At 42.6% G+C, this 23,082-nt stretch overlaps 1 protein-coding gene across 1 annotated transcript in view; it reads left to right on the top strand.

Annotated features, from left to right (window-relative positions):
• The window catches only part of LOC308585022 (carboxypeptidase B-like), a 61,936-nt gene extending 38,854 nt beyond the window's left edge, over window positions 1-23,082 (top strand). Inside the window, exons 4-12 of the mRNA XM_081190484.1 lie at window positions 1,328-1,452; window positions 3,391-3,490; window positions 4,602-4,703; window positions 5,930-6,031; window positions 8,917-9,027; window positions 9,125-9,215; window positions 10,627-10,829; window positions 20,844-20,928; window positions 22,855-23,082. Coding sequence (XP_081046610.1) covers window positions 1,328-1,452; window positions 3,391-3,490; window positions 4,602-4,703; window positions 5,930-6,031; window positions 8,917-9,027; window positions 9,125-9,215; window positions 10,627-10,829; window positions 20,844-20,928; window positions 22,855-23,042 — 1,107 coding nt within the window. The 3' untranslated portion in view covers window positions 23,043-23,082. The remainder of the gene's footprint in view (window positions 1-1,327; window positions 1,453-3,390; window positions 3,491-4,601; window positions 4,704-5,929; window positions 6,032-8,916; window positions 9,028-9,124; window positions 9,216-10,626; window positions 10,830-20,843; window positions 20,929-22,854) is intronic.

The raw sequence follows: 23,082 nt of genomic DNA, 5'->3' as shown, positions 1-23,082 counted from the left end.
TAGATACTCCTGCGCTGAGCTACTGCCTTTTGCACCCTCTCCATTGGTCTTCCATCAATGAGCTGAGACTGTTCGCTCTTTCTGCAGTCATTGAGCCTTCTGAGGTTCTAAATCTTCCTGGCATTTTACCTGTGAATGATCTGGTGTCTCTTTTAGCTCTGATTTGTCTTACATCCATGCGTGTTTTATTACATTCAGTGGCTGGTGTTTGGAGACAGGCCTACCTTCTTGACAGCAGCAATGCTGCTGGAAAAGACTAGAGCATGTTTTCAAGGTCAGGGCTGCATAGATGCAGCACTGGGTCTAATCCAATGCTTGCACTGGTGTGCCCATGCAGCCTGACCTTGCTGCCACCTTGCTCCACCCCAGCCTTATCCTGCAGAGATGCTGGTGTCAGGAAAGTAGATTTGCCCCACCACAATAACCACCACTGATAATATTGCTATCTAGTGAGTGCAGGAACTCACTGTGGCAGCCCAAAAGAGAATATGCAACCACACACCCCCAAGGACCATTAAAAAAATGCATGCAACTGTGTTGTTGATCCATTATTATACATACACGTTGAAGTACAGTGCATATAGTATATAACTAGTTTATTAGGGCCAGCATAATTGTGAAACTATGCATAGTTTCCTAGGTGTAAGCTCTGTGGGACTCAGTTGTGCCTACTTAAGTTTAATTTGTTAAACACACTAAGCCACCTTTTAATTAGAAATTCACTCAGTCATGCATAGAATGATTACTATTTAAACTGCTAGGAACCCCCATTTTCCTCATTCACTGACTTTTTCTCTGCTAATTTGTCAAAATCAAACTTGAAAAGCTCTGTATCACCTCATTTACTTGCCAAAGCAAGGAAGAACCAACCACACAACCTAATCTCTTGCCGGATTAGGACAATTTAATTTAGGACTATGGACTAGTTTGCTGCCTTAGGAGCAATTGATTTTAATAAGGCATCAACTGTAAACTATCACTGAGTCACATGTAAGAGACTTTGTGTTTACATTGACCTGGGGGATAGCTCAGTCGGTAGAGCATGAGACTCTTAGTCTCAGGGTTGTTGTGGGTTCAAGCCCATGTTGGGCAAAAGATCCCTGCATTGCAGGGGGTTGGACTATAGATGATCCTTGTGGTCCCTTCCAACTCTACAATTCCATGATTCTGTGCATTTGGTTGTCTGCTTCGATTCATAACAACACTGCTATTATTGCATGAGGTGAGGACATAACGTTATGCAGCCAAATCCACACACACTGACAGATCTAGGATGAAACTATGTGTATCTTTTCCCCCCACATACCATTTGTTTGGTTCTGTTCAGGTTGATTTCTGGCGCCCAGACTCTGTTGACCAAGTGAAAACAGAAACAACAGTTGACTTCCGAGTTGAAGCGGACAAATGTTCTGAAGTTGAGAGCCTCCTTCAGCTGAGTGCATTGGACTACAAGTATGCTTTTGCTTTTAGCATTTGCTCCATTAATACCAGTGGGTTAAACAATGGACGTCTCTACATTTAGTGTTACATATTTATTCCCTCCCCCCATGAGTCTACTCTGAGTATGCCTAACCATGTGTCTTAAAGGAAGCCATGGTAAGGTGGCACAGATTGTTTTGCATAACAATATGTGAAGAAGTGCTTTCTTTTGTCTGTCCTGAATCTTCCAACATTCAGGTTCATTGGGTGTCTGACAAAACACCAGAACATTCCATGCACTAAAGAGGTGTTGTGCACCTGCCTTGTGACTATGAAGTTGGGACCTTGTACTGGTCAAAAGAGGAGGCCAGAATTTCTATAGGGTTGAGCTTTTTCATACTAGCAGGTGAGGACAAAGTATCTGTCAGACAAAACAGAAGACTTTGAAAAGGATTTAGTTCCAAGAGGCAATCCAAGCAGGTAAGGTATTTGTGGAGAGCAGTAGGTAGCAAGATAGGTGGATCAAAAAACAACAAAACCAAAAAGGGAAAGGATTACAAAGTTTAAACATGCAAGACGAAGAGCATTGAACAGAATCAACAAAGTTGTACTTTGTGCAACAAAGAGCCAATTCATGTTATATGTATGTATGTATGTATGTTTACACCATCTGTATACCATCCAAGGTGCAAGGTCCTTTAGCCACTTAGCAATAAGAGTGATGCTCAATTTGATTTAGCACGTGTACATGCTTTTTAAAGCTGCAACGGAGAGCAACGTTGGAGTGGGGACTGGGCTGGCAATCAGGTTTGGCAATCAGGGGGAAAGCTAAACCTTCTCTTCTGTGTGTAAGCACTGGCCATATATGTTGCCATTTTTTGATTCCAGTTAGTAACCTAGCAGTAACTTTCTGTACTCCTTAGGGAAGCAGGAGTGCCTAGATAGCGAAAGAAGAGTTACTCTGCTGAAACACTTCCTCCGCTAATAATGAATGTGCCCAGTTTCCTGCACCAAAGAGATTGTCCCTGACAGACTTCAGTGAAGTGTCCTTGCTACAGCTTGAGGAGACGTGAGCCTTTGATGTGGAGCCGCAGTGCCCTGACATCATGTCAATGTGTTCATTATGAAGGCTGGGAGTGCACTGCAAACTGCCCTCTCTCACTCTTCTAATCCAGATTGCTGTGATCAAGGGCACTGAGCTTGCACATTTCTTTAGCCTATACCATTTTATTCAGGCTAGGGAGAGAGCAGGGGTCTTTGCTGCCAGTCAACATGCATACAGACAGTTCTGCAGAAGTGCTGGAAGATCAGTGGATCAAAGGCTGGAGACCATGTCTTTAACAGATCCTAAAATAGTTTGAAATAGATTACTTCTTCTACCTGTTGCAACCTCTGGTCAAATAACCTTTTTCTGATTTTTTTGGAGCAAAACAAATAAAAATTCTTTTTTTTCTGGAGGCAAGCCTGGCTTGAGGATAAACAAGGCAGCAGCAGGGATCCTTCTTCCAGTGTGGTGTAGTGGTTAAAAGCGGTAGATTTATAATCTGGGGAACCGGGTTCGCATCTCCGCTCCTCCACATGCAAATGCTGGGTGACCTTGGGCCAGTCACACTTCTTTGAAGTCTCTCAGCCCCACTCACCTCACAGAATGTTTGTTGTGGGGGAGGAAGGGAAAGGAGAATGTTAACCGCTTTGAGACTCCTTTGGGTAGTGATAAAGCAGGATATCAAATCCAAACTCTCCTACTTCTTCTTCTTCTTCTTCTTCCTCCAAACTTCCTCCAACTCTCATCTCTCCCCAACTTGGGAAGCTGCATTGCAGGAAGATAGCATTTGCAGGCAGAAGGGGACAAAGAGGTGGTAAAAATACAAACAGTAACCACGGGGGTGTTAAGCAGAAATGGAGACACATCAGCAGTAGAAAATGAAATGTCCCCTATTTGACATGGTCCATATTGTTGCTTTGTTGCAGAGTTTTGATTGACAACCTTCAGGCTGCACTTGATGGGCAGTTTGACAGTCATATCCGGGCTACTGGACATCAGTATGAAAAATATAACAATTGGGAAACGGTAAAAAAATGTTCATGTTTGAATATCCTCCTCTGCTTCCCAATGGTAGTTTTGCTATGAATATAAGAACCTAAAAGAGAGCAGTGCTGGATCACACCCAAGGCCAAAATTGGTTCAACATCTGGTTTCCCACAATGGCCAAGGAGAGACCTATGGGAAGCCCAAATGCAAAACATGAGGGCAATTGCTCTCTCCTACAACTCAGGGAGAGCATGCATACTTTGTGTGTATTCAGTTCCGGGGTCAATTCCTGGTATCTCCAGTTGGAATTAGTGCTTAGCAAACTGACCCCATCATAATATGTAGTTTGTCTTCTGAGTTACAAATCCAAGGGTTATAAACACAGGCGGGGTGTTCTGCTATTTCCCTTCGTATTTTTCAGCATGTGCATCACCAAAGTGAATCTTGGAAACATGGCATGCACAATACGTTGCAACACAACATCATGCTTCACAGTGCATCCTTCTCTGAGTGGCTATGTTTACACATGCTTTGTTTGCAACAGTATGGAATGGAAGCCACAGGCAAAGGCAATGGCTATGGAAGTAGGTGGCCAAAAATGCCTGTTCACTGCACAACTTGGTATGTTGGTAACAATGCCAAGGTAGAAACTAAAGGGTTTGAGTACAATCATCATGCATGAGGGTGCATTGCAAACAGTATATTTTAATTTCCTTTGGAAATTCCTTTGGAAATTTCCTTTGGAAATTAAAGCACTACAGGAGGAAAAAAATGACTGAGTGTCATTTGAGGAAAGACGGCAGGGTTTGACTGATCAGCCATGCGAGATGTAGGAAATATGCCAATCATGCAGGAGAAATGAATATAAATTGATATATAGTCCATCATGGTTTGAATTATCAAAATGTCAAAGTGTGAGAATTACAAACCTACTATGTTCAACCTCTGTGCCAGCTAATATCAAGTTTTGGTGCTATTGCTAGTTTAAATGCCGCTTAGCAGCAGAGTTGGAAAAGGTGGCCATGGAGAAAGCACTATCAAATCAACATTTATATTACTGGCCTACAGATACTGTTAGTAGTCTGACTCAGTATTTAGGTGGTTCCTTTTGCTATTAAATATGCTTATTTCCTTTTTTTTAACTCAACAGATAGAGGCTTGGATCAAAAATATTGCAAAGGAGAACCCAGATCTTGTCTCCCTGTCACAGATAGGAACAACCTATGAGGGACGCTCAATGCACCTCCTGAAGGTATTTGCTTTTCATTTCTTCATCCAGTCTGCTTGCTCTTCTCTTGACACATAAGAAACAACAATATTTATTAAGCCCTCGCATGCTCCAGATTTGTATTTTTCAATCAATGCTTCAGGAAACCAAAGCAGATTTTTTATGGTGACATTTTTATCCTTTTTGATTGATAGTAAAGGCGTCCTAAACAGCCCAGACCGTAATAAAAGTCTTTTGACAGTTTGTACATATAAATTTAACCGTGTTCCTGTAAGCAAGGTAAATGGTAATCTACCTTTGTATAATTGTGTGCTCCATCTGTTGTTTGTAAACCTATTTGCTATAAAGTCATCTATAAAGTTCAGCCTCTTTTTTTCTCTCTCTTTGTTCTTTTTTTTTCTGGCAACAGGAGGCAAACAACTAATCAGCATTTCTTTTCTTGAGTCGTTTCCATCATACAGCTCAAGCAAACAAAAGAAATCAGTTTCAATATGTTCTTCTTTTGAGTATCAGGTCGATGTTTCGGAATATCACACCTTTACAGTCCAAGTTTTTTGATGCTTGAGTAAACGCAAGGTCCTCCTTCCCTCAGCCCCGCCCCCCACATGATAATCATAGAGCCGTAGAATTTGTAGAGCTAGAAGGGTCCACGATGGTCCAACCAGCAGTGTGAATCCATGACCCTGAGATTAAGTGTCTCATGTTCTACCAACTCAGCTATCCCAGCTGACAGCAGACAATGTGGGAGCAGCCCAGGCTGGGCAGTTTTTATGAATGGTGACTCTCTTAAAGAGAAATATGGCTTCCTTTTCTCAGAACACTTTCGCCATATTCGTTATCTACTACTGTATATAGGTGTGAATACAGAAGAAATCTTAGCATATGGAGCCTGTCTCAGTTCTGTAAGGCAGACATCCCTCTTTTACACAACAACTAGAATGATAAGGGTGTTCCATCCACTTTTAGTCACCCTATGCATTACTATTTATATAAAAGGTGTAGATAGATGTATAAGCCATGTCACAAAGCTAACTGAACTCTAAAAATATACAGTTATCAACTGGGATAAAATATGGATCCAGCACACCAGAGGTGAGAAAATCTACCCAGAGTGTAAGTTTCACTTCCAGCAATGCAACTCCATGCTCATCTCAAGCGAGGCCTGAGGCTGCCGTCTGAATAGAGAACATGACCTATTAATATTCAATATAAATTACTAATTCTGCCTTGTTTTATTTTTATGTTTACAGTTGGGGAAACCCGGTGTGAATAAAAAAGCCATCTTTATGGATTGTGGCTTCCATGCTAGAGAATGGATCTCACCTGCATTCTGCCAGTGGTTCGTGAGAGAGGTTAGTGGGCAAAATATGCGTTCACTAAAATCAGTAACTAAGACCACTGACACACTTAGAAGCAGGAATGATTTGTCATAAAAAGAACTTATTGCCAGGTCCTTTTTCTAAATTTCCTAATGTTTTCTTTCAGATCTTCCGGTCCCCCTTTTTCCTCTAAGGCTCCATAAATATTATTATTTGATTATTACTCATTTTTAAAATGTATACTTCCGTTACTGATATTTGTTTGTTTGTTTGTTTGTTTGAATATCAACTCATAGGGAAAATATCCAATAACATCCTAATATTATAAAATCATAAAATACAAAACAAATGACCAATTCTGAATCAAATTTCTTCACCTTAAAATGCTTGGTGATAACAAAACCATGTTAATACAGGATGTAAGCACACAGAGCTAAATCCTCAGAATCTGCAACATGAAAATGGTGTTGCCCCGTTTTCAAAAGGATATTATGCGGCTTTATGTGCCTGTCTGAGAATCTAGAGGAAGGTAATTATGATACAATTATTACACAAAAGAGAGGTATGCCCTCTAAAGAAAAAAGTACTAGAACAAATGGAATAATGTATGAAGACCTCTTAAAAGCATATCATTAGAATATAATGATCAGCCTGTTACATATGAAGCTTATCTAATAATGAATACACAATTCTAAAGTAAGGTATTATTTTTAATTGCAACTTCTCCAAGGTCTCATCAATTAATCTCATTAAAGTTGTTAAGAAGCCTAGGTTACTGTTCTGTTCTGGATCCTAGTATTTGAATCAATACTCCTTTAGGTGCCTTTTTGCACACCACGGGGTTCCACCAAGCATGCTTCTGTTTCTTTGGCACTCGGTACCAGAGTTTGCTATTAGAAAGAGCAAGACCAGCAGGGGAGAAAATCCCACATGGTCCCAAAAGGGCCTGGCAGGATGCTAGAGAGCTCTGTGTCATATTAACCCTCTTTTCTCCAGTCTGAAGTTATTATAGTCCCTAGCGCCCTTGCTGAAAACAGACAATATCAAGCCTTCCCCACCTTAGTGATCCTGAGCCAATTCAAAGTATCCCTACAATTATTTTCTTTTATTTGTATGCTCCTGAAATAGCACAGCTGGCCAGTTACCACTGGCGAAAGGGAGAGCTTTCAGTGTATTATGAAGAGGCCTGTGATTTTTTGCATCTGTGAGGCTCGACTGTGTTTGTTTTTGACAGAACAATCCTAAAATACAACTTCCAGCTGTTTCGATTCCCACAGATTTAGCAAAGGTTCCTACACGCGCACAAAATGTAAAAACAGAAGCCATTGCAGAAGCAAGTGCTTTACGATCCATATCAAGTAAGCTGAAATAGTTGACCTGAGAGTGTTGGCAAGTCACCCAGTGGTGACAGGCCTTCCCCTCATGTCCGCTCAGATATATGTGCAGAGCCAGGCCTGGAAATTTAAAGTGACACTCCAGACATGTCTTTGGGAAGGCTTTCCCCTTATCTCTCCCGGTTAATGCAGCAGAGGATGAAATGTCACCTCATTTAGCAGTTACTACAACTATCAGTCTTACCCTTCAGAGCAGCAAGCTCATAATTTATCCTCATCAAGATGGCATACTATCCAACATTTCTCCAATGAAAATAGGGACGTCTTATTCCAGAAGTGGGACATGGGTGGCGCTGTGGGTTAAACCACTGAGCCTAGGACTTGCCGATCAGAAGGTCAGCAGTTCGAATCCCCGTGACGGGGTGAGCTCCTGTTGCTCGGTCCCTGCTCCTGCCAACCTAGCAGTTCGAAAGCACGTCAAAGTGCAAGTAAATAAATAGGTACCGCTCCAGCGGGAAGGTAAATGGCGTTTCCGTGCACTGCTCTGGTTCGCCAGAAGCAGCTTAGTCATGCTGGCCACATGACCCAGAAGCTGTATGCCAGCTCCCTCGGCCAATAAAGTGAGATGAGCGCTGCAACCCCAGAGCCGGTCACAACTGGACCTAATGGTCAGGGGTCCCTTTACCTTTATTCCAAAAGGAAGGAAAGAAGGAAAGAAAGAAATTATACCCTGCCCATCTGCCTGGATTGCCCCAGCCACTCTGGGTGGCTTCCAACAAATTTAAAAACATAATAAAACATTAAACATTTTTTTTTAAAAAAAACTTCCCAACATAGGGCTGCCTTCAGATGTCTTCTAAAGGTTGTAGACTTAGTGTCTTCTTGGCTTGGGGGTCACATAACTCCATGCCCTCCAACACTTCTCTGATGAAAATAGGGGCCCCCTAAGGAAAAGTGGGATATTCCAGTATCAAATCAGAAACCAGGACAGCTTACGAAAATCCAGGACTGTCCCTGGAAAATAGGGACACTTGGAGGGTCTGAGATGGCACCTGTTGAAGACCGTTCTATTCACACACATACACACAAACACACCTGTTAAGCAACTTATAGCTTCTCATATGGGCCTTCTAGTTTTAAACTGTGCTTTAACCGTGCTTCAGCTTCTTAAATGAGTTACTAGGGGTGAGGAACATTCCCTCATGGACAGCATGACAGTGGTGGACAGGGCCAGGTACAATTGTAGGCATAGAAATGGCTGTGAATTCTACCTCTGTATTGCAGGTTACATTCCAGCCACAGAGAAGTCTATTCACAAGAATGCACACACCACACACCTTTCCTCCTTTCGACAAGCAAGAGGCATTGTCACAGTTCAATGACATGTTCCAGACAGGCAATGAAAAGTGTGATTTTTGCGAGGGTTGTGTGGCCTTTATAGAATTCAAAGGGCCAAACAGAGGCTTGGAGGGCCACATTTTGTGCCTGGGCCTGAGATTACCTACCCCTGTTATACTGTAATGTAGCTGAGTCCTGAGTCATTTGGGTTTGCCCTAATTTGTTATCTCTTTGGTCTATACTTAGGCTGTCCGCACCTATGGGAAGGAAACTATCATGACTCAGATTCTGGACAACTTGGATTTCTATGTGTTGCCTGTCTTGAATATTGATGGCTACGTCTACACTTGGACTAAGGTGAATAACACACCTGTTTTCTGAATATGAAGCTCAACACTTGTTTATGAATATGTAGTCCTGCAAAACTGACATTCACAAATATACTGCATTTCAGTCTCGCATGTGGAGGAAGACTCGTTCTCTAAATCCTGGCAGTAGTTGCATTGGTACTGATCCTAACAGAAACTTTAACGCCAAATGGTGCAGTAAGTACATCCTGAGAAGAAATATATTGCCCAATTCTAACTGACTCATTCTCCAAGTGTAGGAGTACCAGTTCTAGTTAGGTCCACAGTTCTTGGCACGACCTCTCAAGTTCTAGAGCTTCCATAATGTGAGAGGTTTCAGAGGGTGAGGATATTACCTAGAGGGTCACATTCTCTTGTTGAGAGAAGCTGAATTCCTGAGCATTTATTTTCAGTGTGAGATTAAGGCTGCAATCCTATGTCCATTTACCAAGGAACACAATGGGACTTAACAGATTTATAGAAACTGCTCAGTGTTTTTAGTCAATTTTGCTGAGTTCCCTCAGACCTTAAAAAGTCTTGGTTTTGCATTTTGAGATGTGTCAAAATAACATTCAGTAGATTCACAGACTCATACCCTGACATAGATTAATGTTAAATATAGTGGTACCTCGGGTTAAGAACTTAATTCATTCTGGATGTCTGTTCTTAACCTGAAACTGTTCTTAACCTGAGGTACCACTTTAGCTAATGGGGCCTCCCACGGCCGCTGTGCCGCCGCCACTTGATTTCTGTTCTCATCCTGAGGTAAAGTTCTTAACCCAAGGTACTATTTCTGAGTTAGTGGAGTCTGTAACCTGAAGCATCTGTAACCCAAGGTACCACTGTATAGCATTTCAAAAACAGCACAAGAAACTGATTTATTTCATCAGTCTTCATAGCCCAGTATGATCTACCATGGGGGACTCTGGGAGAGGTCTTTCCTGGCAATTGCAACTCCAGTCTTTCCTAGTGAAGATGATAGGGATGGAAACTGAGACCTTGTGTGTGCAAAGGCATGTGCTTAACCCCTGAGCTACAGGCTTTGAGCTGTAATATATAGGTAACATAAGGCATTGTGGTTGCCAGGGAATAATGGTCTTTCCTGCTTTCTTATACATAGCAGTTGTGGGGAAGGAGAGAGAAACAAAGGACTGGATTCAACTAAATAGTTCCACTAGCAGCAGCCAGCACACAGGTTCCCACTATCACAACAGAGCTTTCTCATTCTCTCCCTCATGCCTCCAGTCATCAGTGGGAGGTCAGGAGAACCTCAGAACAGGGCATGATGGGAAGGTCAACCTGCTGGAACATTTGTTTTGGCGTGACACTGAATCCCTCCCATAGTCCACAGGGCATAGTAAGGTTTTTGGAGCGCCTATTCTGAATCTTCCCTGAGTGGACAACTATCTAGGACAACACTGTAGAACAGGAGTGTCTCTTCAGCTGCTGCTGAACTACAACTCCCATCAGCCCCGGCAAGCATGGCCAGCAATCAGGCATGATGACAGTTGCAGTTTAGCAACATTTGGAAGGCCACACCTGATCTAGAACCTTATCATGGTTTGCCTCATTCCATGCATCCATGTTTTCTCCATTCTGCTGCACACAGCTCTTGGGGCTTCAAAGAGGCCATGTGATGACACATATTGCGGCAGTGCCCCCGAATCAGAGAAAGAGACCAAAGCCTTGGCTGATTTCATTCGTCAGAACCTCTCAACCATCAGGGCTTACTTGACCGTTCATTCCTATTCCCAACTGCTGCTGTATCCATATTCTTATTCATATGAGGTAGCAAAGAACAACGTGGAGTTGGTAAGTAGAAACAAAATGGCTGATAACTACTCTGAAGTTAAAATGGTTGTGATGAACATATCCCTTTGGTTACCATTTAGGCTATGGGTTTTTTTATGATGCATGGATTTCCCTCTTATTGATTGCTGTAGTACTTTTATATCCTGTCTTTCCTCCAGTAAGGAAAGCAGCACACGTGGTTTCTCCTTGATCCTATTTTGCCTGCGCAACAACCCTGTAAATGGCAGCCTAGGCTAAAACGCAGCAGGAGCAGCCACTGGGAAGAAGCAATGGGGCAGAGTTGGCCTCCCAGCAGCGGTGTTGCATCCACTTACTGGGACAGGGCAGCAGTGAAGTCAGCTGGTACATGGGTTGGGTTGGCTCCACCAGTGTACTTACACTGCCCTGACCCCCCACCACCACCACAGAAAAGGCCTGTTCTCGTGCTGCCCTCCTCTGGACCTCTTCTGGAGGAGCCACATGAAAATAGGCCTCAGATGATGATCACAAGGTCTGGGTCGGTTCATATGGAGAGAGGCAGCCCTGAGCTTCTAAGGTTCTGTGAGTTAGCTCCAACTGAGGGCTCATCCACACTTCCACTTGTCCTGTTCCTTTCCCCTGGGAAAACCAGACCTTTACTGCTGAACTGCAACAATGTCAATCAGGTTTTCCACAGATTAACGTTTGCTCCGATTTGGCACTAAAGAGCAAGTTTTCCCAGGGGATGTAGCAGGACAAACAGAAAACCACTTGGACTCATGCCTAGAAGGCACAGGACAAGCAGAAAACTGCACCAACCCATGCTTTCTAGGCACTACACAAGCCCTGAGAGCTAAGAACTGTGTGGAAAGTACCATATATACTCAAATATAAGCCGACTTTTTCAGCATATTTTTTATGCTGAAAAAGCCTCCCTCGGCTTATACTCGAGTGAGGCGGGTGGTGGCGGAGGGACGAGCCCTTTCTCGCTGCTCGTCCCTCCACCGCTGCCCACCTCTTGCAAGGGCAGGCACGGGAGCCGTGACTGGAGAGGCACTGCGCCTCTCACAACCGGGCTCCTATGCCTGCTCTTGCAAGCGGCAGAGGGGGTGACGGAGGGATGAGCGGTGAGAAAGGAGCCCTTTCTCGCCGCTCGTCCCTCTGCCACCACCCGCCTCTCACAAGGGCAGGCCCAGGAGCTGCGCTGTGCCTCTCACAACCAGGCTCCTATGCCTGCTCTTGAGAGCAGCAGAAGTGGCAGAGGAGGAGCGCGCAGCCCAAAAGGAGCCCTTTCAGGCTGCTCCTTCCTCCTCCTCTGCCTTTGCCCCTGTTCGGGGCAGCAGAGGAGGAGCGAGCAGCCCGAAAGCAGCCCTTTCGGTCTGCTTGTTCTTCCTCCTCCACTGCCACCAGGTTTGTGGTGTGGTGAACCGGCTTATACTCGAGTTTTCCCAGTTTTTTGTCCTAAAATTAGGTGCCTCTGCTTATATTCGGGTTGGCTTATACTCGAGTATATACGGTATACCGTGATTCAGGAAAACAACAGCTTCATCACCAATTGTTCCATCCAAGCTTCCATCAGTCTTTTAATATAAAGGGACACCGTGAGAACTGGCATTCCTTCCCTGTCTTGGCTGATGCACAGCAATAGCAATTGGCATCAATTCCCAACTAAGACATGCTGAAGACCAGTGGGGTTGTGGCCAGCAAAGTTGTCCTGTCTGCACAAGGACTCCCATTTGCATATTGGAGCATCCTCTCTTCTCCTTCCCCCACCCAACACATCTCAGATCTGTTTTGAGGGTTTACCCAACCCTTCAGAGCAGATGTGGGGGGTGATGAGCTGCGCGTGGGAAGGGGAGAGGGATGGAAAGTTTCATTGCACAACTGGAAGCCCTTATATTCATGGGATGCCTTAACTGGATGCAACCCATTCTTTTGCAATATTCGAAGCCTAGGAACATGGTGAGTGATATCCAGTGTTGTTTACACTCATAGTAGACCAGATGATAAATGTACTTTGCTCTTTGTTGATGGTCCCCTGTAGTTGTTGGTTTTTTCCTTCAAAAGAGCAACAGCATTTCCAGAAGAAAATTACTTCAGTACTGTGAAATAGTTATGAGTTGATGTCGCTGGCAGAAAACACAGTAGATGACAAACAAAAAAAAATCTCTTGCTCATCAGCCAGAAGGCCAAAGCCAAAGCAAAAATCTGGCCCTCTGCAGTGGTAGAATCCTGACAGATTTACAATGTCTCCCAAGTGGAAATATCAGAATTTTGAGGCAGAAACAGAGAGAATGGACAGATTAATGGTTTTGCCCTGGACATCTGGCACTGCAAGCCTCTCTCTTTTTCCATTAAAAAGGGATTTTGTTTTTGTGTTATGCCAGATTATGTTTTTTCTCAAGACACAAAGTTGTTATTCTGTAGAACCTAAGTCGTTTCCCCCTCGTTCAGTTTGCCTTTGATTCTGACAAATATGTTTCTAACTTCACGCGTTGTTTGGTCTAAAGCAAAAGAGAAACTTAGGTACAGTACTTCTATCTCAAACAAAAGTGGACCTAAAAAGATGGATGAGGGCATTATCAGGATACTGCCAAAGAGAATTACAAGAAAACTAAAGACATAGTGTCTTCAAGAAAGTATACATAGGGCCCATAGATGGTATATGGATAATCAGTTGATCAAACAAGTTAAAGTCTTAAATACCTTGGCCTTATTTTTCAGCCAACAGAAATATGTGAAGGATAAAGTGTCTCAAAGCGCCAAAATTCTGACACACTTTTTCCATACGAAAGGTGGCAATCACATACCATTAGCATTTGAAGTTTTTAAAGCTAAACCACTAGCACAGTTATTATATGGGGCTCCGATTTGGCCAGGCACTCACCTTGGATTTACAGAAGTTGTTCGATCTAAGTTCCTAAGGCAATTTTTTTCTGTTTCATCCTGTATTCCAAATGCTTCATTGCACTTGGCGACCCTCTGTTGAATTACAGACTTGGTTTAGGACATTTAATTATTGGCTTCAGCTAAATTTAAACCCCACCGGTCTACTACCCTTAGTATCGCAAGATTGTCATGAGAACATTTGGACTAAAACTGATTCTACTTTTCTGGTTTGCGTGGCAAGTCCCCCCCCCCCCCGAAAGAAAGACACGAGACACAAGAATTCGAGTTAATGGGTCATATTAGGCCACAACTTTATTGATTACAGGAATTGAGCTTTATTGGCTTAGGCATTGGTCCTAACAATTAGCCGGCTTCAGCCCGGTGGCTGGAAGACCGGTGAGGGTTAACCACCAGTAGGGGGAGTCCTGCTGAGGCACGTCAACTAGGAACCCCCCCTGGAGTTACTGCTCAGGAGCGTGCCGTGGGCCCACACTTCCATAGGCCTAAGACAAGGCCACGCCCCCGGAATCCTTTACCGGAGTACCCTTGTTTTGGGGGAAGGTGATGGCACTTCCTTCCCCCCCTTCACCTGCGTAACAAAGAACCATACCCCTACCAATGCCTAACCGCCAATACCGAGGAGTTGTGACAGATTGCTACGAGGTAGGCGAAAACCAAGTGGCTGGTGCCAATCTGCCAAATGGAAAAATTCCTACCAGGCCCCTTGATGGCAACCGACCGAAGTCCATAGCATCGTCCTAGAGCCTAACCTAATGGGAAGGGGAAAAACCTGGCTAGCTGCGGGTAAAGAGGGAAGCCCTCGGCCGCGCCAGACCTAAATATGCGAGGCCACGCCCCCCGGGCCAGCCAATTGGCTGGCCCAGGATTGATGCGTCCAAGGATTCCCTAGCCTCGCGGAGACTGGAGCCAGCCCCCGCGAGCGTGGGGAGGGGCGTGAAGCCCGCAACCCCACCTCCTCTCTAGCTCGGAAGTGGCTTTATCACCACAACAGTTATTAACACTGGGCTTCAGTAAAGCAAATAATTTAATTAGACAGCACCTACATGATATCGAGCAACAGAATGAATAATTCGGCCACAATAAGGAAGTCTTATCCATGGTCTGATTATTTTCCGCCTAGTCGTTTTGACACATTGGCACCCTAGTTGCAAAATTTAACAATTCCCAAATACAGGCATGCTTTCACTCACACAAGATTACGTATACTGCCTTCATCTGTACTTGAGGGTCAATTTCAAAAAAATTCTGCTGGAAAAACGATTATGTCTTTGTGGAGATGGCAGTATGGAATCAGTTGTTCATGTGCTTCTAGCTTGCACTCTTTATAAAGATTTGAGGAGTGAGGTTATTACCCCTCTACTACTAACCATACCAGGTATCTCAACCATTGCTACTGTGTCCTTTTTTCTAGCAGATCAAGATAATCAGATGACAGCAAAAACTGTAAAAAAATAAAAATTAGCAGGGGCAATCAGAATCAGATATATTATTTGATTACTGGTGTAAACCTCCAGAATGTATTTTGTATAGTTAAGTTTTTACCTCTATCTTCAGTTCAGTTCATTTTATTTTATTGCTATAGCTAGTGGCTGATGCAAATAAAGATTCTTCTGATTCTGATTCTTAGGCTGGGATCCAACAAGCTACTTTTGGCATAGTCAAGGAATTAAGCATGACCAATGGGGATTTTTCCTTTCCCCACCCTCCCCTCTCCCTGTGCACACACGCACTTTGAAGCACCAGATTCCCATGCCATATTACAAACTTTATTTGAAACCCCCCTGAGTTTCCAAAGCCGGACATTCAATAAACACAAGTCCAATGTCTCCTTGGGTACATGGAACCAGTTACACAATTCTTGGAACTGTATCCCAGCCAAAGGAAGGCCACAGGCCACATTTATTTCAGGTTGAGGATTCCTTAATGTTCTTTTGTACAGTTTCCTGGATCATGTTCAATTGTGACCCAATGTGTTGCTCCTGGGATATCTTGGTCTGTGGCTGTTTATTCTTATAGCTGCCACAAGGAAACCTTTTAAAAGCGTGGCTTCTGTCTTTGCAAAATTGTTATTTTTTTAAAAAAAGGAGAAGAAATGTAAACACGAACGTTCTTTCTGGTCTGTATCCAAAACCGGTGAATAGTTTGACAGTGTGATTTGCTCAGCACTTAAGAGAGTCTTTTTTTCTCCTATTCTTCCAAGAGCTTGAAAAAGTAGCTTCAGTGAGATTTTTCAAGGTGTAAATAGACTGGCATTTAAATGATTGTTCAGTTAAAAGCCAGATAGTTAAATATTTAAATAATTTAAACCACCTAACTTAATTATATAAAATATAATAGCAAAACGTAAATATACAGTGGTACCTCGGGTTAAGTACTTAATTCACCCACAACTTAACAGTTCCGGAGGTCCGTTCTTAACCTGAAACTGTTCTTAACCTGAAGCACCACTTTAGCTAATGGGCCTCCCGCTGCCGCCGCGCGATTTCTGTTCTCATCCTGAAGCAAAGTTCTTAACCCGAGGTAATATTTCTGGGTTAGCGGAGTCTGTAACCTGAATCGTATGTAACCTGAAGCGTATGTAACCCGAGGTACCACTTTACTCCTTATTTATTCCAATGAATTAATGGGAACTAGTTCCAGCCAGTATGGATTCTGTAGGGTGAAAGTGTGATTTGTCTTTCATTTGATAAACAAAAAGATGTTGTCTAATGTAACATAGTGTAATATTGTATATAGTAAATATGTCTTATAGGCAAAGTGCTTGCATGTTTATTCAGAAGTTAGCCCCTTTTGTTTATTCAGACTCAAGAAAGTGTGCACAGGGAAGGCAGCTGTGTAACCAGCTCTATAACTAGGGAGCCATGCCAACTGAACAAAATGGAATTTATTTTCCAAGTAAATATGCACAGGAGGAGAGCTCTGAGTTCTGCCTGGAAAAGGAATTATTAGGAGGGCCTAAGGATTTGTGGCTTTTATGTGAGTGTCTCTGGTGGAACAAAGTGCGTATAAATCATCCCAGAAGTGAAGAAGAAAGATTTATCAAAGCGTTATCTTATCTTGGATGCTTATTTTCATTTTGACATCTAATACGTTAAAGAAAAATGTGCATTGCCCATTTTATCTTTTTCCACGTGTGATAAGATGTGTGGTCAAACAACAATCTTTGACATACATGCCTGTTTATCACACTTAACATCTCTTTCCACACCCATCTATTTTAGAAGTGTCATCGTACATCTGAAGGCACAAGACCTTTCCAAATAATCACTGAGTGCATGGGAGAGAATTAGGCTTGCAGTTGTTGTCCCTGCCAACCATCTCCATGTGTTCATTTGAAGCCAAAATCTACACAACTCACACTCACGTTGGCTCTGTTCACATGACTATTTTGCAGGAGGGATGGGGGACATGTGGCCTTCCATATGTTGTTGGAATTCCAGCTCCCATAAACCCCAGCCAACATGGCCAATGGTTATAGATTTTGGGAGTAATGGTCCAACAGTACCCCAAGAGCCACAGTTGGTCCATTCCTATTTTGCATGGTTCTGGATCACAGGAAAACAGCCCAAGTATGCATGTGTAACTTGTAAATGTGTAGGCTCTATTGAAGCAATTTTCATGAATGCATGGAGGCCAGGAATGGGGGGCAATGGGTGTGATCCAATTCTCCCTCTGTTTCATGTGTTTGATGACTCTCTGAAAAGGGCAATGGTATTAAGAGCGGATGCCTTCATGGAATTTCTTTCCTGTGGTGATTTTTTAAAAGAGGAATCTGGGTGAACATCCACTTGGGCATTTATTTTTCGCAGTTGTTTGTGCCCAATGAACCATACTATTCCTTTGAACTGCTTGGATATAGTTTTAGAGCATCTTGGAAGCTGAGCGTTTCGGAACCCGAAGGCCGAAAACCCAGAAGTAATTGCTTCCATTTTCAAACATGCTTCAGAAGTCGAGTGGCTTACGCTGTGTGTTTTTCCATTTTCTCAATGGAAATTTCCAACAACCCTTTGTGCCTTGGTTGCCAAATGTTTTGGAAGTCGAACGGTCTTCCTGAATGGATTACGTTCGACAAGTGAGGTTCCACTGTATTTTTATATACCTATGGGCAGCCTTGGCACAAAACAGTTGTCACTGAGTCACAATTTGGACAAAAACAGCAACAACGAGTCCTTGATTTGCCACCCTATCAAAGCAAATGGACTCTTGTTGTCTGGGATAGTTTCTGTAGCAGTCAAACATAACACATCCAATTTGTGACCCACAGCTTAAAGGTTCTTTCAACAATTGATGTCTGGTTTTATTTTATTTTTCCCCTATGGTTTTATAAGGCTTTTATTGTATGGTTTTATGTAGGATTGTAAACCACTTTGATGGGTTTCTATGAAAAGGCAGAATGCAGCTATGAGTTGTATCCATTGTTAATCATACTCAGAGTGGACCCATTGAAATTAATGGAGATGACTAATTTAAGCCCCCTAATTTTAACGGGTCTCCTCTGTGTAGGTCTTCCTTTTATGCAACTCTGTGACTGCATAAGGCCCAGGACTTATTTTGTCAGTTTCTTATGTCTTATCGGAAGCACATGAAGACAAAATTCTGCTATCAAAATATAGCTAACCAGACATTTTCTTCTGCGGAAATGTAGAGCTACCTGGTTCTTTTGGAGCTGTCCTTGTTTACTGTGAATTAAGAGTAACTTTTAGGGTAGTCTAAATTTCACTGAGGCCTGCCTAATTGCCAGCTGCTTGCAGAATGGAGGTAGCCAGAAAAAACACACACAGATATACCCAGCCTATTATCAGATGCACTCTAAAGAACCATGAATCAGTGACTGGGTCCTTCCAGTAAACACACATCCTTATACATTGGAAAAAAATGTTTCAGACGTATTTCCTCTGTAAAGAGACTACTCTCTCCCTAAGGCAGGAGAAGCTAGGTCCGTTCTAGAATTATCACAGAAGTTACACAATATAGCCTCATGGTAGTTTCTTGGAAGATATGTGTCATTGGCAAAAAAGTACACTCCCTAGTTTCACAACTTCTTCCACAGTTAATTTTATGGCACCCCTGACACTTCTACATGTACACATGCATTCATGCACACACACAAATACACCACAAATGATGTTCAAAAACTGTGTCGCTTAGTTGAAAGGACCAAACCAACCTCTCTTCCCAGAAGGATCAACTTCCCTGTTCTTGCAGTCAGGCTTCCCTTGAGCTCTCTCTTAATATTTATATTGAGCTAGTAAAAGTCTATGTATATTTAATCCTTTTTTCTCACAAACATTTCAAGCTTTCTTTTGAATGTGGTCATATTTTGGCCTAGGCTCTTAGTTAGATCATCTGATGGCCCCATCTGTTCCAGCAGAAACAAATCGAACTTGTTCAACCCTTATTTGTGCTAACGCTTAGAAACTTGTAGAATGGTACCTGGTTGTAAATGTCAAATGACTACAGAAAAAAGAAAATATGATATTTCTGCAGAAAACCCGGCAGCCCCGATGAAGTCATTTTGAGACCTCAGAGACCTAACTTCTTTGTTCTCATTGCTTCAATGTCTTGCTCATTCCCTCCTCCCCTGTTAATAGATATTACCCACTTTCTAGCATGGAATGTTAGGTGTTTTCTCTTCCTTTTCAGGAATAGATTCATCTATTCATAGTTGGCAATCCCAGTCATATTTATACTGGTATCATTTGAGAAGATTTCTCCAAGTATGATAAATCCACACACACCCTCAATCTTTGTTACTGTCATGATAGGTATAGTTTAAGTCTGTGTGTTAGGTTTGCCTATTTTATTGTCATTAGCTGCCTTCAGCTGTTTTATGGAAAGGTGTGGCATAACTGTGATTAATAAATTACCGGTAATGGTGGCTGACATGGTTCATCCCATTTACACAGGTAGCATATCTTTACTTTTGAGGTGCTAAAGAAAAACAGCTACAGCTGCTTGATCTCTATGAGAGATCTGAGAGGCATCTTGCTGGCACTCCAGCCTTCACCATCCTTGGATCCCCAGATGTTGTTAGGCAAAACATCCCTGAATGTTGTCCATGCTGCCTGGACATGATGGGGATTTTAATACAGTAACATCTGAAGACCCCAGGCTGGAGAAGGCTGAACTAGATGGAAATTTGGTCTAGCTTGGTAAGTCACTTCTTAAATTCCTGTTAGATAGTTGAGTTGCATCATTTTTCTTCATCATGAAAGTTCATGTTCTAGATCTGCCACTGATTGTTTAACTCAATCAACTTCTGACAGATCTAAATCAGCTCCCTGGTCAAGTTCAAACCAGCAGTTGCTTTCTAACTAAGGCAGAAATTTAGGCAGCAATGATGAGGCTGTTGTGATATGGGCAGCACTGAGGGAACTATTCCCTCTAATCTATTAACTGTCAAAAGGCATGAGAGACCTGCTTCCCTATCTTCTAAGCGAAAACTTCAAGATGTGGTAAGGGCAACGGTAAATAGCAGCACATATCTTATGTCTGCTATCTGCAAATCTGAGGTTAAACGGTATGGATTTGAAAGAGAAAGCAGACCATGAATGTAAATGCAGTATTAGGCCCAGAATTTCTTTTGAATTGTTAAGAAACCTACCATGAAACACAATATCTTCCAAAGCATGCAAAGACTTAGCAATTAAAAAAAAATCCTAATAAGTATACCAACTTCTAGATTTATTTTTTTTTAAACGTCATAAGTATACAGATTTAGGAATAAACAAAGCATGTAGTTGTTGACTCAGAACTGGAAATCTGGATTGCCACTTAACTTGTTGGAATTTATGGATTCCTTTTTACACAAATTTGCTTTGCCATTTTTATGATCACAGTGGAGAGCAAGCAGCTTACTAATTATGACCGCTGAGCCAACAAAAGATAAATATGGAGAGATGTCTCATAATAATGTAAGCTCTGTGGGTACAATTTTTACAAGATTTCTTCTCACATTCCACCATGTTGCTCTGTTCAAGACTATTAAAATTATGCTGGAGGTAACGGATTTAGGAATAGTGTTTAATGTGTCCACATGCAAAAAGGACACACAATTTCAAGTTACTTAAAGCAAAAGTTTTATAAAAGAGCAACTGGGCTCAGACTTTGGAGTAAAGTTCCTGAATACCTTCTTTCTCTCCGTAGAATCGCCTTGCTAAAGAAACTGTTAAAGAGCTGGCTACGTTGCATGGCACAGAATACACATATGGGCCAGGAGCTTCCACTATCTGTAAGTACTGATCTAACGATAATATTACTTAGTTATAATATAATAATACATTAAAGTCCATAAATTGCTCTTATTGCGGATGTGTTTCTTCCCACCTTCCCAAGAGAGTGCTTTAGCACTAAGCAGAGAGTTTTCAATAAACAAATGAGGATGATGTCATGATGTCATGTCGAGTTCCCTAAAGCAATATTGCTCTTTTTTTCCAGGGCATGTTGTGCTCATCCATCAATTTCTCCCCAGCTGCACTGCTGAGGCACCATTTTGTTTTCAGGTTTCAAATGCGCTAAATGAGTGTATAAAGTTGGGCTGTGGGGGAGAGACACCTCAGGCCTGAGAGGCAAAGGCCTTTCTCTTTCTCCCTGGCCCTGGGGACTGTCTTCTGGGGCCATGTTCCTCACCACCATAATTCACCTTGACCGCTTTTGCTTGCCCAGAATGTGTCCTTTAACTGTGATAACTGCCTCTTGTTTGTGTGGATGGAGGAACATGCACTTTGACGTGCTTTCGAACTGCTAGGTTGGCAGGAGCAGGGACCAAGCAATGGGACCTCACCCCATCGCAGGGATTTGAACCGCCGACCTTCTGATCAGCAAGTCCTAGGCTCTGTGGTTTAACCCACAGTGCCACCCTCGTCCCACAAGATCATGTGTAGGTCACATGAATCACCAAGGAGCACATCCCAGAAGACATGAGTCCCAGTTTCTGAAATGAAAATGTTGTGGGTGGCACACTACTGTACAAAATTAAGTCCTATCTGTTGCATCACCCACTTCAAATAAAATAAGAGTCCGGCTGGATGAGGCCACAGGCCCATCTATCCCAACAGCCTGTTCTCACAGTGGCCAACCAGATGGTTATACTTTTACAACCAACTCCAACCCCCTTTTTGACTCTAGCCTAGGCATGTAAGGAGGCAGCAATTTCCATCCCATCCGGGGTTCATCTTGGGTTACATATGGCTGGAACCTATGAGTGTAATTAAGTAATTCTAGTGCATTTCAGTAGAAGGCAATCTTGGAAAAACAATGCAAAAAACAATGCATTTATTTATGTAATGTTTGTGGATCAAGAAACCGGATAGTGAATACTGCTTGTACACTAGTGGCCAAAATTGTGGAAACCTTTTGGGGAAAGTGTATTTCTGAGATCTGATGGCTCATAACACCACTTTTTTTTTTAGTAATGCCATAAAACTATATGTGGAAAGATAATTTAATGAAGAATATAATGCAACAAAGTTTGTTCAATTATCTGTATTCTATCAAAGGTTATAGCCAAATAACCAGAAAAAAGAAGCACCACTTACTTAGGTTGATATGCAGTAGTTTTCCTTCATTTGAATGTAGCCAATGAGCATGAGTATTTTGAGAGCCAATCAGGTGTTATGAGCCATCAAACCTCAGAAATACACTTTTTCTAAAAGGTTTCCACAATTTTGGCCACTAGTGTATTCACTTATGTGATTTACATTCCTGACTTCAGGTGAATGTGTGAACTGCAAGGATTGATTCCAACAGAATTCTCTGGCATTCCTACTATAACCCTACTCAGAACCCTTCCCCACCCATGGCTTAGCATATCATCAGAACCTGGGCCAATGGTTTGGGTCCTCATGATAAATCATGAGCTGCAAATCAAGAAGAAACCTATCTTGCAGCTCATGGTTTGTCTAGAATATAATCCATGAGCCCAGGTCTAGACAACACACTAAGCCAAACCATGACTTAGCTCGCAGCAGTGCCGCAGTACCAGAACTGGGGGAAGAGCAAAGTGAGTGCAATCTACTCTCCAGGAGTCCGCAGGCTCACACATTTGTGCTGAACCATGGGTGCATACCAGGGCATAGTGTTTTAAACTCATGATGTTCAGCTGCATTTGCCAGTGCTTTGGCTCACCAAACATTTTTTTCCTTCTTCATCCTTGCAGACCCTGCTGCTGGTGGTTCTGATGACTGGGCTTATGATGAGGGCATCAAGTATTCCTTCACTTTTGAACTTCGGGACACAGGCCGATATGGCTTTGCTCTTCCTGAATCTCAGATAAAGCCAACTTGTGAAGAAACTCTGATTGCTGTTAAACATATCGCCATGTATGTCCTTGAGCATCTGTACTAAAATAGCATTCCAGAACCATTAAAGAAAGCTTGGTGCATCA

The sequence above is a fragment of the Podarcis bocagei genome, assembly GCF_964188305.1.
Source record: "Podarcis bocagei genome assembly, chromosome: 4".
NCBI classification, from domain to species: Eukaryota; Metazoa; Chordata; class Lepidosauria; order Squamata; family Lacertidae; genus Podarcis; species Podarcis bocagei.
Note: the sequence above shows the minus strand (reverse complement) of the source record. Positions and strands in the feature narration are given on the sequence as shown.